This window comes from Xenopus tropicalis, chromosome 10 (assembly GCF_000004195.4).
Source record: "Xenopus tropicalis strain Nigerian chromosome 10, UCB_Xtro_10.0, whole genome shotgun sequence".
Classification (NCBI taxonomy): Eukaryota; Metazoa; Chordata; class Amphibia; order Anura; family Pipidae; genus Xenopus; species Xenopus tropicalis.
The window spans coordinates 9006123-9020196 of NC_030686.2; the positions used below are offsets into that span (position 1 = coordinate 9006123).

Consider the following 14074-nt stretch of genomic DNA (forward strand, 5'->3'; position numbering starts at 1 on the left):
TGACATCACGTGTGCAGCAGGGAATTGTGGGATTGGGAGGAGGCAGGCTGAGGGACAGGCGCTACTGTTACAGTTTATTTGAGTCACAAAGTAGTCAGCCAGATCAGCAGGGGAACAGGGGGCGGGGCTTAGGGAACAGGGGGCGGGGCTTAGGGAACTGCTCCAAACCAGATTATTGCATTAAAAATCATGGAAAGGCTGAATATTTTTTAATGTCTATTACAAAGTTGCTTGAAATTGTTTCCTTTTCAAAAAGCTTAAGTTGTGTTTGGGTGAAGTTCCCCTTTAAAATGCCAGGATCCCTTCCAATATCAGTGCAATGTGTATATATGTATTGAAATAAACGACTATGGGGGGGAAAGGTCACCTTTTCCAATTTTATTGTAAAAAAAAAAAGGGAGTTTCCCAGCAAATGTCTAACAAGCAGAAGGGAGGTGTCATTGTGCCCCATGACCGCTCCCCTCCCCCCCAAAGATTCATTCAGTCCCCACCCACACTTTTAGTTTATTATTATTTTTTTTATTTACAAAAGAAAAAAACACAGACATTTTAAAATATTTACATGAACATTATATTACAATTAAGTAAAAAAAAAAAGAAAAAAACCGGCGGCAGGTGTGATAGAGTTGGGAAAATGTAAACGTCTGCCAGAAGGGTACGGGGGGGGGGGGGGGTTTCAACCTAAAATTCTGCCAGTCACCCAGTTCTCTGCAGAGCAATGTGTTGCAGCCCCTTCCCACAGATAAGGGGGATCCGTTAAATATCTGTAACGTGCAACTGTAAGTACCAAACATGGCGCAGTCATGATTCAAACACAATGGGAGCAATGGGGTTTAGCAGGCGGGGAAGCAAATAGACTGCTCTCCTATTGGCGGGAAATCCAATGGTCGGCAGCAAATAGACTGCTCTCCTATTGGCGGGAAATCCAATGGTCGGCAGCAAATAGACTGCTCTCCTATTGGTGGGAAATCCAATGGTCGGCAGCAAATAGACTGCTCTCCTATTGGTGGGAAATCCAATGGTCTGCAGCAAATAGACTGCTCTCCTATTGGTGGGAAATCCAATGGTCGGCAGCAAATAGACTGCTCTCCTATTGGTGGGAAATCCAATGGTAGGCAGCAAATAGACTGCTCTCCTATTGGTGGGAAATCCAATGGTCGGCAGCAAATAGACTGCTCTCCTATTGGTGGGAAATCCAATGGTCGGCAGCAAATAGAAGCGGCTGCGACATTTTGCATCAGCAACGACCGTAATGTCTATTTAACCCCTTCTGTGCTGGGCTCTTGTGATCTTGCCACCTGGAAACATGATTTATGGCGTCGGTGATGCGGCGGACACCTTCGATTCTAGGGCATAAAGGGTTAAATCTGACGGCTGTGACAACATTCTTCTTCAGAAATGTAAACATTCTTTAATTATACGTGGGAACCCTGTTCTCTTCCCCTAATTGCCCTTATTTTAGCTTTTAAACTAAATCAGCATTTTAGTAGAAAGGAACAACGAAAGAAGAATAGTACAATGAGATTTTAGCTTTGGAATTATATGAAAATGGGGGAGATATATAAGCACTAGGTTATTTGTCGCCCCCCCCCCCCCCCAACTTATTTTATTCATCTTTAAATTAACTTTTAGTACTGTGTAGATATCGATATTCTGAGACAATTTGCAATTGGTCTTCATTTGTTTTTGTGGCTTTTTCCATTGGATTTTTTTTTTTTTTTTTCAACAGCTCTCCAGTTCAGCAGCTATCTGGTTGCTAGGGTCTTAGTTACCTTAGCAACCAGGCAGTGGTTTGAAAGCAACTGGAATATGAATAGGCGAGGGACCAAATAGGAGGATAAGGAAAAAAAAAAAAAAAAAAAAATATATATATATATAAAGTTGTAGCCTCACAGAGCAATAGTTGGCAGCTGCCAGGGTCCATTTGAAAGCTGGAAAAAGGCAATAAAGAAATAATGAAAACCAATTGCAAAGGCTCTTGTAATAGGCCATTCTATAACATACTAAAAGTTAACCACCCCTTTACGTGACCACTAGGAAATAGCACTTTTGCTTGGTAAGAGCATCGCATAAGCCATTACCATTAGATACTGGTTACTTATCCGGACAAGCCCATAAAAACGAAATAAAGATTATTTTAAGCTTTTGCATGTAGGATCAGATACAAATGTGTCAGTAACGGGTTCTCTTAAATCTTCCATAGTATTTTACTCAGGCCTAAGCTGACAGCTACACTTCAACAGCTGTGACTATACACTACTCATTAGTAGGGTTTACTTTTCCTTTCCCAACATCCATGTTGTTGGTGTGAGAAGGGATACCACAGATGGGGCAAGCAACACAGCAGCTCCCTATCATAGAAACAGTAAATACTCCATAGAGAGAAGTACTAGTTAATAGTAAGCTCCATCAGTTAACAGATAAATATTCCTGCTTATAAATAAGCTGTTCAACCTGGAAAGGGGGAAACCATGACGCCTATGGTTGTGTTGATTGTCTCTGGGATCCTGTGAGATCAAACATTGGAGATCGGGCTATGGCTGGGGTACTATGTACCCAGAGACGGGCAAGGCTATCAAGCTGGTATTACTAACCGCTGCCCACAGACTACTGTGAAGCCGGGACATTGCCTGCTAATACTAACTAGGAGGGGCTGCAGCAGCAAAAAGTGTGGAGGCAGAACAGACTAACCACTTGTTTACCCTTTATCATTTCAAATCTACTCTAGGCTTCCTTTCAAGTCTCTTTTGGGATCTGTGTGTCCAAGAAAGATTTCAAATTCATTTTAGGAACCAGGGAAGTGTAAAATTTAGTACATTCTGAAAAAAGTATCTGTGTATAGGGTGAAAAATGTGCGCAGGGGGGCGCTAGAGAGCACCTCCAAGCAACAATATGGAGTCTGCAGGGCTTGCAAGCTTCAACCACAAGCTCCCAACTCCGCTACAGGCTTGAGGTAAGAAGGAATACGCTTTTATTATTTGGTCAATAAATAAAAGTCTGTCGGGGGCAACAAAAATAATCCTTCAGGATTGTCTGTGGGGGTTGCAGTACATTGCTCTGAAAGGCATAGCAGCACAGGGTTTAAAGATGAAAGGCAGCACGTTCGATGAGGCTCCGTAATGTCAACTTGCGCTCTCCAACATTACAAGGTCGCCGCGAGACTGGCCGTCCAGCCTATTTGCGAGGTGTCCTGTGTGGGGTCTGCTTTTTCTGCATCTCAAGTCTGCAACGACTCCTGTCGTCAAGCCAGGGCAGCTCAAAATTCCTGCAGGAGGGGAGGGAAAAAAGAAAAAGTGGGGAAATGTGTGGGGGAAGAGGAAAAGAACATCCCGGGCAAATAAACGACTACTTACTGTGGGGTTATTTTGGGCAATGGACGACCAAACACCACAACAGGAAGATAGGGGGTGATCATCACAGATTCAACTGTTGTAAAAGAGAAAGAGATGAAGCCGATAGTGTCCGAACAGCGCATAGGGATTACGTTACTATGGGGTGTGCGGCCAGTATCTAAATTACATTATATCTAAAGTTCAATAAAGAAGTAGGCTAGAAACGCTGCACGATAGGTTTTGGGCAGCAGAGATCTCTGCCTGTGAATATGCCCCCAGTAAAGCCCCACATTCTGGGCTTCTCTCTGCTCCCTCAGCTTAGGGACTGACCCTCAATGTACAAATGCACAATACTTAGGATAATTTGTTATTAAAGGGGAACTTCACCCAACCACAACTTAATTTCAAGCAATTTTGCAATATACATCAAATTAAAAAAAATATGCAGCCTTTAATGTAATCTGGTTTGGAACAGTTCCCTAAGCCCCGCCCCCGGTTCCCTAAGCCCCGCCCCCTGTTCCCCTGCTGATCTGGCTGACTACTTTGTGACTCAAATAAACTGTAAAGGTGGCCATACACGAGCAGATCCGCTCGCTTGACAATTTAGCCAAGCGAGCGGATCTTCCCCCGATATCCCCACCTACGGGTGGGCGATATCGGGGAGCATTTAGATAAAAAAATAAATAATGTGGGCGGCAATGGGGCAGTCGGATCGGGGACCGCATCAACGAGCCGATGCGGTCCCCGATCCGACCAGATTTTCTAACCTGGCCGATCGAGATCTGGCCAATTTCAGGCCAGATATCGGTCGGCCAGGCCGCTCTGCTCTCCCCATACACGGGCCGATTAGCTGCCGAATCGGCCCAAGGGACAGATATCGGCAGCTATAGTAGGCCCGTGTATGGGGACCTTAACAGTAGCGCCTGTCCCTCAGCCTGCCTCCTCCCAATCCCACAATTCCCTGCTGCACACAAAGTCAATAATGAACATCACAGTGCAATGCATTGTGGATTATATAGTGCCTGCAACATCAGTGTTTTAGTCCCTCCTCCCCTGCCTGGATTACAAATGATGCAGAAAGAGAAGAACTGTTTTGCAGCTGGATTTCTGCATATAAAAATGGTATTTATTCCTACTTTTTGAAGGATCAGATTAAAATGATAGGTATATTAGGGGTTTCTGTGTTGTGTGGGATACTTGAATACATTTTGCATTGGAAGCTGGAGTTCCCCTTTAATTCAGAGTCACATTACATGGTATCACGTTAGATGCAACCACTTCATTTCCTATCATGACTCTTGACTGCCCAAATACTTAATCAGAAATCCCCAAATGCACAATGACTGTAACTAGATTGGTATCTTCACCAGTAACTGCACTGTGGGGGGGGATACATTTCAGGCTGGATACACACATGGAAGTGCGACTAATTCCCTACAGGAGACCCGCGGCAACACAAACTCACCATCATCAACATCTGGGAAGAAAGAGGTGACCTCTGGCTCGCTCTCCTGGTTCCCCTTCTTTTTGCACATCCGCAGTTGCAATCTCTGCAGGAGTCTCTGTTCGCGGATTCTCTGTATGTCCCACCTGAAACAAACATGGAGCATTAGACCCGCTAGGATTCAGACACTACCATAAGCGATATGGGGGGGGGGCAATTAGGAGCTTACCTCTTCCTCCTCTTTTCATCCAGCTCTAACTTTGCATGTCTCTTTGCAAACACGGCATCATCCAGATTCTGCAAAAAGCAATAAAAGGTTAATAAAGCGACTGCCCATTCTGTGCCATTCCACTCCGCTGCTCTGATAGGGACATACCCACTGCTTACCTCTGGGATATCACATGGTTCTGCCAGCTGCAGAGGCTCAATATGGTGCTCTCTCCATGACGGAACTGGGGAAAATAAAGTAAAAATATCCTGTTGGTGCCTTATAGCAAAGCTTGGTATTCCATGTGCCTTATTACTGAAACCGGTTATGTATACGGGCTGCTTTGCTTCTCTTAGTTTGATTAATGGAACTTTATTAACTATGGAACTATTATTGAACAGCCAATTCTTAGCAATTTTTCAATTGGTCATTATTTTGTAGTTTTTAAATGATTAGCCTTTTTCTTGTAACTCTTTCCAGGTTTCAAAAGGGGGTCACCAACCCCGGCAGCCAAAAACCTATTGCTCTGTGAGGCTACAGTTTCATTGTTATTTATGATTTATCCTTCTATTCATATTCCAATTTTACATTAAAACCACTACATGGTTACTAGGGTAAACTGAACCCTAGCAACCAGATACCTGCTGTAATTCCAAACTGGAGAGCTGCTGAACAAAATGCAAAATAATTTGAAAACCACAGAAAATTAATGAAGACCAACTGCAATTTGTCTCAGAATATCAAGCTCTACATCACACTAAAAGTTAATTTTACTCCTTAAAAGGGGTGTTCACGTCTAAGTTAACTTTTAGTATGTTATAGAATGGCCAATTCTAAGCAACTTTTCAACTGGTCTTCATTATTTATTTCTTATAGTTTCTGAATTTTTTTCCTACTTCTAACTCTTTTCAGCTTTTAAACAGAGGTCACTGACCCGGCAGCCAAAAACTTTGTGAACCTACAGTTTAATCATTGATACTTTTTAGTGCTTATTTTTCTATTGAAGTTCTTTCCTATTCATATATCAGTCTTTCATTCAAACCACACCGTGGTTGCTAAGGTAATTTGGATCTTAGCAACCAAATAGCTGCTGAAACTCCAAACTGGAGAGATGCTGAACAAAAACTGAAATTAAAAAACTACAAATAAAAAATGACCAATTGCAAACGGTCCCACCCCCCCCCACAGTGAAACCTGGGGAAACATTTGGCTCATCACTGGTGTACATATATATTGATCAAGGCACACTGCTACCTTACTGAACGGTAGTGATGGGATAAAGCCAAAGGTGAGGGACCAGACGAGTTTCCAAGCACTGTAAGGGATGTCTTTACTGCAGAGCAGTAAAGCAAATAACAGGAAAAAACATAAAAAGGGGACCTGATCATCTTAAAGTTTAATTATGTCGAAGCCATGAAGTTCAGAGAGAAGCTAAATTATTGGCTACAAAGCATTCATTCAACACGATAAAAATAAAAGAAGCAAATAAGCCCTATTCACAGATCAGACCCAATGGCCGATCTCATCAAACTGGCACTTACATGAGGTGGCAGCTCAGCTGAAGGTCAGCAACACAACTGAATCCAGGAAGTGCATAAATAGTACATAGAAAGTTAGGGGTAGATTTATCAAGATGTGAGTTTAGCGCCTAATACATAAAAACTCACCCGCGTTCTATTCGTTCCTACAGGATTTTTAGAAGTGTATTTATAAAATGACGAGTTCTAACTTTCACCCATTGACAAATAAACTTCTAAAAATCCCATAGGTGAGGTTTTATGTATAAAGTGCAAAACTCACATCTTGATAAATCTGCCCCTTAGTGTTGCTGGGCCTTGAAAAAGTTGCTTAAATGAAGCCTGTCTAGCAGTGTAAAACGGTCTAAAACTTAATATATATCAGAAAACACATAAAATAGAAAATAAATGTAAATTGCAAAAGTGCACAGAGGATAAGTTTACACCAGGGGTGGCCAATACATCAATTGTGGTCCACCAGTCGATCGCCCGTGGATTTCTGGTAGACCGCAATGAACCCGGGGATGCGGAAGTGCTGCGTACGCATTCTCGCCGCACTTCCGCATTCCCCGGTCGTCAGTTGATGGCGAAGGAAAAGAGTCTGGCCACCCCTGGTTTACACCAATTACTTTTTTGGGGTTTAGATGCCCTTTAAGACCAAGGTGAGGTTGTGTTATGAGCTTATAGATGGACTCTTACTTGCCACACTCTCTTCTTTCTTTGGGGAGGGCTCTCTTAATGGAGAGGGTGGAGGCTGATGCCAACGGCTAAGATACATGTCCTTGGTGGTAAGGTAGGGCAAGTCTGACTCAACAGGGTGAGGAGCGCTGTCCCTTACTGAAAGGGGAATGGATACACCATATGTGGATCTCAGGGGGGTTTCCAAAGGAGAGTGCGACTTCTCTGGGGTCTCTTTGTTGCGCAATCCACGTTGGCAGGGAGTCCCGGACAGGGATGCCCCAGTTTCAGCGTCCTCCATTTCTGCCAACGACTGGCTGAGTTTGCCCTTTATCTTGCCGAGATCAGACGTCAGTCTTTTGACTGGGGTCCTGTGATCTGCGCTGCCAAACGTGGATCTCCTGTATTGGGAGGGAAGGCAATTTGTAAGTCTTTCATTCAAAACTTGGGGCATATTCAGGTTTAGCAATCAATGCATAAACAATGTTTTTTTTTTCCCCGAATATCCAGTCAATTAGCCAGCAGGCCACATAGGTCCGATACTGTACAATTAAACTATATATATCTGCAATAACACTTGGCCAATAGGCCAACTGATCAGACAGTTATGGAGCTGATCTCAGATCCTATTAATGCTCAGTGACCACCAAGTGTAATTTGGTTTAGAAAACCAATAAAACTACAGCTTTTGAGGCCCTGGCTAATGGTATAGCTTTCTGTGCTGAACTCTATAAACACAACCTTTTGATTGGTTAACTTTAAACGTTACTCCTTACTGAGGAGCCAATGGTCTTTTCCTTTATAGAAATGCTCACTGTACCAACCTTCTGTGTCCTTTTGCATTGCGGCCATAGCCATACGGTTTGGAGCTGAGGCTGGTCAGGTGAGGCGAGGCCTCTGGGGGAAACTTCCCACCCCCAGCACTCTCTGGTAGGGGACCCTCTGGCATGTCTGCAGGCTGCTCCTTGGTCTGAGACGAGCGCGGTCTGTCTTTTTCACTGTCCTTTCTGACCAATTGCATGCGTCTTTCCATCCGCTCAATGCGGGCCAAGAGCTGGTGACGAGAAATGTAAGGAGGTTAATGGGTGGGCAAGAACATGGCACAATTACACAAAACTTAGTTACAACACCCCTTCATACATGCAGGGAAGGCTGCTGGGTAATACAAATAATTAGAACCTGTAATATGGGGAGCAGGGGGGCATTTTAATTATGACTTTACCGAGACGCATATCTTAATATTCTAACCATGAATCGTTCCAATGAACATAATTTCCACTTCAGAGACCGAGAGCCTTGGTAGCAAGAGACTGGGCCAATCAGCTGCAGGCAGCAACATCTACAGGGCTATTCCCATGTCGATTACATTGGATTGTATTGAGGGATTTTTCATTTATAGCTGGGGAAACTTGGCTTCTATACGAATGGAGGCACATTTAGGGTGTGTTACATGGCTGTGCCTGCTTTTACCTCTTAATTATCTTTGACTGGAGTAGTGGAAGTCAGTGAGGAGGCTGCAAGGTATCCCATCATACCCCAGGCATTGGCTGCATTGTATGAAGAATACATGGAAGGCAGAGAGGGAAGGGAGAAAGAAGGGGACAGAGTAGGAAGAGCAGAGGGAGGGGAAGGAAAAGGAGACATTGTGCGGGCTTTACAGCCTCCGCCAGCCTGCAATGCAGCAAACCAGTGCGGAGAGAGCGCGAGTGTGCGAGAGTAAGTGTGTGTGTGAGAGTAAGTGTGCAAGTGTGTGTGTGTGCAAGACAGGAAAACCTGCTGTAAAGGAAGGAACTGAATGAGATGTTGGGGGGGGGGGGAATTGAAAAACAATGTAAAATGAGAGCATGGGAAACAGCATTCTATAGAAGCAAAAGGAATGCGGGTATAACATAAAGCAAACTGGTAACCCTATGCCAGTCAGTGCCAATCTAGCACTGTGGGAGAGAGTGCTGGGCAGCAGCTGCCAACTCCATTTCCCTTCCAACCACACTGCAGAGTCATGCAGAGCCATGAAAGGGTTAAGCGGGACAGCCACCCACTTGCCCCCCCCCCTCACTAGCGGCTGTGTGAAAATCCCTTACAGTTGCTAGCCCACGCCATTCTGAGGCAATGGAAGGGTTAAATTAAACCCCTCGGCATACACATGCATTCCTCCACACCTAAAACCCATGCCAGCCCCCATTTAGATGTTGCCATAGTAGCCCATTTAACCCCCCCCTTCAGTGCCATGATAGTTCTGTGCGATTCTCATAAATGTATGGGTGGGTGGGGGTGAGGGAGAGAGAAGGGGGAGGGCAATGAAAGAAGCAGGGGGAGGGAGGGTGCATTACCTCAGCCAGAGTGGGTCCTTCCTAGGGAGGGATTGCACCGCCGAGCCCCCAGCATTACTATACAGGCGGCAGCTCAGGCATCCATACTCCATTTCTCCTCTTTCTCTCTTTCACACACACATCCCTTTCCTTCCTACACTACAATTCCCCCTCTCTCAATAAATAAATAAATAAATAATTCTCCCTCTCCATCGGCTCCCACCCCCCCAAAAGAACCCCACCTCCTCGGCTTATTCTAGTCTGGCTATAAGACTCCCACAAACAGCAATATCAGTGGAGCTGAAGGAGCTGCCTATATCATACATGGCACCTAATAATACATGGTTAGGGGCTCAGTGCCCCCCCCCCCACCCCACACTTATGGTCTAACCCAGAGATCCTCCAACCTGATCAGCTAGCACACTAAGGGTATCCCTTAAGGGTAAATACAGGCTATGGAGGCTGTTACTATAGAAATGGAAAAATGTTGGGCATCTTGTTGCCAGGGCAACTAATATCTGTACGGGCGACGGACTGCAATTGGTCTTCATTTTTTATTATTTGATGTTTTTGGAGTTATTTAAGCTTTTTGTTCGGCAGCTCTCAAATTTGGAATTTTAGCAGGTTGCTAGGGTCCAATTTAACCTAGCAACCAGACAGTGGTTTAAAAGAGGCATGGGAATATGAATACAAGAAGGCATACGTAGAAAGATAAGTATTAAAAAGTAAGAATAACCGGGGCTACTGGGGTCAGTGCCCCCCCCCCCCCATTTGAAAGCTGGAAAATGGGGGAAATAAAGGGCAAATAATTCAATAACTATAAATAAAGAAGACCAATTGAAAAGTATCTAAGAATAGGCCATTCTATAACATACTGATAGTTACCCTGAAGGTGAACCACCCCTTTATAAAAGTGCAATGTGTCACACAATATCAAGCTGAACCTAAAGCTGCCCCCTTCCATATAAATCTAGATACTAGGTACCTGCACTGCAATGGAGTTTCACCCCTGTCATATGCCAAGGGAAGGCTTATGGGAACTGGTCAGAGAGCTCCCAGCAGCATTGCCTGGCACATCTCCAGCAGCCATAGAGCAGCACTGCTGGCCAGGGGCCACCTCTATAGACTGGAGAAGACAACTGAACAACGCAATTCCCACATAAAGCAGATACAGACCCTCAATTTTCTCTAGCTATGGTTTAAATACTATGCTGCTGGCTGCTTGATGTAAATTAAATAATAAAAAAAATATATATATACTTCCACCTTTCTCAATCTTGGACTACACCCCTACCATTTAACACCATATAATCAATGCTTAAGGGTAAAGACACAAGGAGCTACTAGTAGCAGCTACTTGTCGTAGCTACTAATATAGACAATGCTGATCATTTACTGATAATTGTCTCTACGTGTGTTTTAGCAGAGGCAATTCTCAGTATTTTCTGGTGCTTAGTAGCCATGAAAAAGTAGCTGCTACTAGTAGCTCCGTGTGTCTTCACCCTAAAGCTTTCTAGGGATTGTAAAGTGAGCCAAGAAATGGGGACCTTGTGTTTAGAATAAAGCTCAGCGAGTCTGCCATGACTTCCCCCGGGGGAGATGAGGCAATACCCCATTAGGAGACAGGCGGCTGTTGAATACATAAGGGTGCCTTTTACAAACAATGACAAGACAACTGAAATCCCATTTTGTAAAGGGAGACGGGGGATCAGGTGTAAGCCGAGAATTAAAGTCTCCCGTTAGCGCTATTTTTATTCCAGAATGCCAACTCATTCCCCAGACATGCCAGGCAGCTGCAAACCCCAGTGCCAACCCGGAGCCCAAGCACTTATACATCTCCTCCAACCTTATATCTCATGGTTTGTGCCAGCCCCACCGCATCAGGGTGCCAGCCCCACCGCATCAGGGTGCCAGCCCCACCGCATCAGGGTGCCAGCCCCACCGCATCAGGGTGCCAGCCCCACACCATTAGTGCCCTATAGCATGAGGGTGCCAGCCCTATACCATTAGTGCCCTATAGCATGAGGGTGCCAGCCCTATACCATTAGTGCCCTATAGCATGAGGGTGCCAGCCCCACACCATTAGTGCCCTATAGCATGAGGGTGCCAGCCCTATAGCATTAGTGCCCTATAGCATGAGGGTGCCAGCCCCACACCATTAGTGCCCTATAGCATGAGGGTGCCAGCCCCACCGCATCAGGGTGCCAGCCCCACCGCATCAGGGTGCCAGCCCCACCGCATCAGGGTGCCTGCCCCACACCATCAGGGTGCCAGCCCCACACCATCAGGGTGCCAGCCCCACACCATCAGGGTGCCAGCCCCACACCATCAGGGTGCCAGCCCCACACCATCAGGGTGCCAGCCCCACACCATCAGGGTGCCAGCCCCACAGCATTAGGGTGCCAGCCCCACAGCATTAGGGTGCCAGCCCCACAGCATTAGGGTGCCAGCCCCACAGCATTAGGGTGCCAGCCCCACAGCATTAGGGTTCCAGCCCCACAGCATCAGGGTGCCAGCCCCATAGTATTAGGGTGCCAGCCCCACAGCATCAGGGTGCCAGCCCTACCGCATCAGGGTGCCAGCCCTACCGCATCAGGGTGCCAGCCCCACCGCATCAGGGTGCCAGCCCCACACCATCAGGGTGCCAGCCCCACACCATCAGGGTGCCAGCCCCACACCATCAGGGTGCCAGCCCCACACCATCAGGGTGCCAGCCCCACACCATCAGGGTGCCAGCCCCACACCATCAGGGTGCCAGCCCCACACCATCAGGGTGCCAGCCCCACACCATCAGGGTGCCAGCCCCACAGCATTAGGGTGCCAGCCCCACAGCATTAGGGTGCCAGCCCCACAGCATTAGGGTGCCAGCCCCACAGCATTAGGGTGCCAGCCCCACAGTATTAGGGTTCCAGCCCCACAGCATCAGGGTGCCAGCCCCATAGTATTAGGGTGCCAGCCCCACCGCATCAGGGTGCCAGCCCCACAGTATTAGGGTGCCAGCCCCACAGCATTAGCCCCTGTCCCTGTCCCCTGTGTGGGCTCCATAGGGCGCTGTGCTGCACTGCAGGGAGGGGGATTTACTGCTGACAAGAGCAGAGGATAAATACCCGGTATAAATGACTATTAAGCCACATAATAGTCGTATAAAAAGATGAAAGCCAAAGTATAATGTAGATAGTAACCTAAAGGCCAAGTAGGGATACAAATAGTGGAGATCAGGACGTGCCCTGGCGCTATTAGCCCGGCAGCCTGCGGTACAGCCATTAGATATAAGGCAATATAATAGAGGAATATGGGGTATATATATATATATATATATATATATATATACAGAATGGCGCTAGTGGGAGAGAATATACCGACACTGCGGGCTCCCCTCCCTCCCTGCTGCCATAATGGCCCCTTCGGCTTCTCCTCACAGAGCGGACAATAAATGGATCCCTTGCAGGTTTTTTTCTCTCGGCAGGCCCGATCCCCGGCCTCAATTTTCAGACCGCAGCCTCCCGGCCGCCTCCCTTACCGTGTCCTTCTCGGCCCTGAGCTCCCCGATCTCCCGTTCCCGCTCCTGGATCCGGTGCTGCTGCTGCTCAATGAGGTCCAACTGCAACAGAACGATCTGCTTCAGGCACGACCCGGGCCCCGCAGCTCCCCTCAGCGGCGGCCTCCAGCGAGCTCCCGGGGACGTGGAAGTGGAAGCCGGGGCCTGTCCCTGTCCGGTAGCCGCTGTAGTAGCAGCCCCGGCTCCGGTCACCGCCGCCCCGGCCGCTCCCCCGGCTCCTTTGTCTGCCAGGGCCCCCGCTTCGCAGCCTAGCCTCCCGCAGGGATCGCCCGGACCGGCCTGCCCTCTCCCTCCTTCCCCAGCCCAGCCGTCCAGCTGCGGCCTACTCCGGCCGGTGAGCCCCGGGCTTTCCTGAGGCTCTTCTCCCAGCGAGGGCTCGTCGGGCCGCGGGCGACACACGCTGGATCTCATGCTCATAACGTCGCATCGGGCCCGGCATCCTCCTCAAGCCTCGACTGAGGGGAGGGGGCCGAGGCCGCCGTAGATGAGAGAACCGAGGAGGAGGAGGAGGAGGTACCGCTACAAGATGGCGGCGGGGGAGTGGGGCAGCCTGGAAATAATATTCTATAGTGAGGGGTGGGGGAGTGTGCGCAACTCTGGCCTGTGATATACATAGGGGAAGCGCTCACTAATCCTGCCCTGAAGCCTGGCTTACATAGCGCTACTGTATCAGGCGCTACTGTATCAGGCGCTATTGTATGTACATAGGGAAAGGCTTGTGTTCCTCACAGTAATGTAGGGCTATAGTAATGCGGGGCTGTAGTAAAGCGGGGCTGTAGTAAAGCGGGGCTGTAGTAATGCGGGGCTGTAGTAAAGCGGGGCTGTAGTAATGCGGGGCTGTAGTAAAGCTGGGCTGTAGTAAAGCTGGGCTGTAGTAATGCTGGGCTGTAGTAAAGCTGGGCTGTAGAAATGCGGGGCTGTAGTAAAGCTGGGCTGTAGTAATGCGGGGCTGTAGTAAAGCTGGGCTGTAGAAATGCGGGGCTGTAGTAAAGCTGGGCTGTAGTAAAGCTGGGCTGTAGTAATGCTG

At 47.4% G+C, this 14074-nt stretch overlaps 1 protein-coding gene across 1 annotated transcript; it reads right to left on the minus strand.

The window, feature by feature from the left end:
- Positions 1 to 2948: 2948 nt before the first annotated feature.
- On the minus strand, positions 2949 to 13666 carry msl1 (male-specific lethal 1 homolog). The gene is made up of 8 exons (XM_002940214.5): positions 13009 to 13666; positions 8004 to 8233; positions 7201 to 7580; positions 5164 to 5228; positions 5006 to 5073; positions 4798 to 4922; positions 3354 to 3426; positions 2949 to 3265 (listed from the first exon to the last, which is right to left on the minus strand). The coding sequence occupies exons 1-8, from the start codon at positions 13462 to 13464 to the stop codon at positions 3175 to 3177; spliced, it is 1488 nt and encodes a 495-aa protein (XP_002940260.2). The 5' UTR covers positions 13465 to 13666; the 3' UTR covers positions 2949 to 3174.
- Between the last annotated feature and the right edge of the window lie 408 nt (positions 13667 to 14074).

Coding starts and splice junctions, on each gene's coding strand:
- msl1 (XM_002940214.5), bottom strand. CDS start 13,464: ATGAGCATGAGATCCAGCGTGTGTCGCCCGCGGCCCGACGAGCCCTCG. Junction 8,234..13,008: donor TCAGGGCCGAGAAGGACACG/GTAAGGGAGGCG, acceptor TCTCGTCACCAG/CTCTTGGCCCGCATTGAGCG. Junction 5,074..5,163: donor AACCATGTGATATCCCAGAG/GTAAGCAGTGGG, acceptor TGCTTTTTGCAG/AATCTGGATGATGCCGTGTT.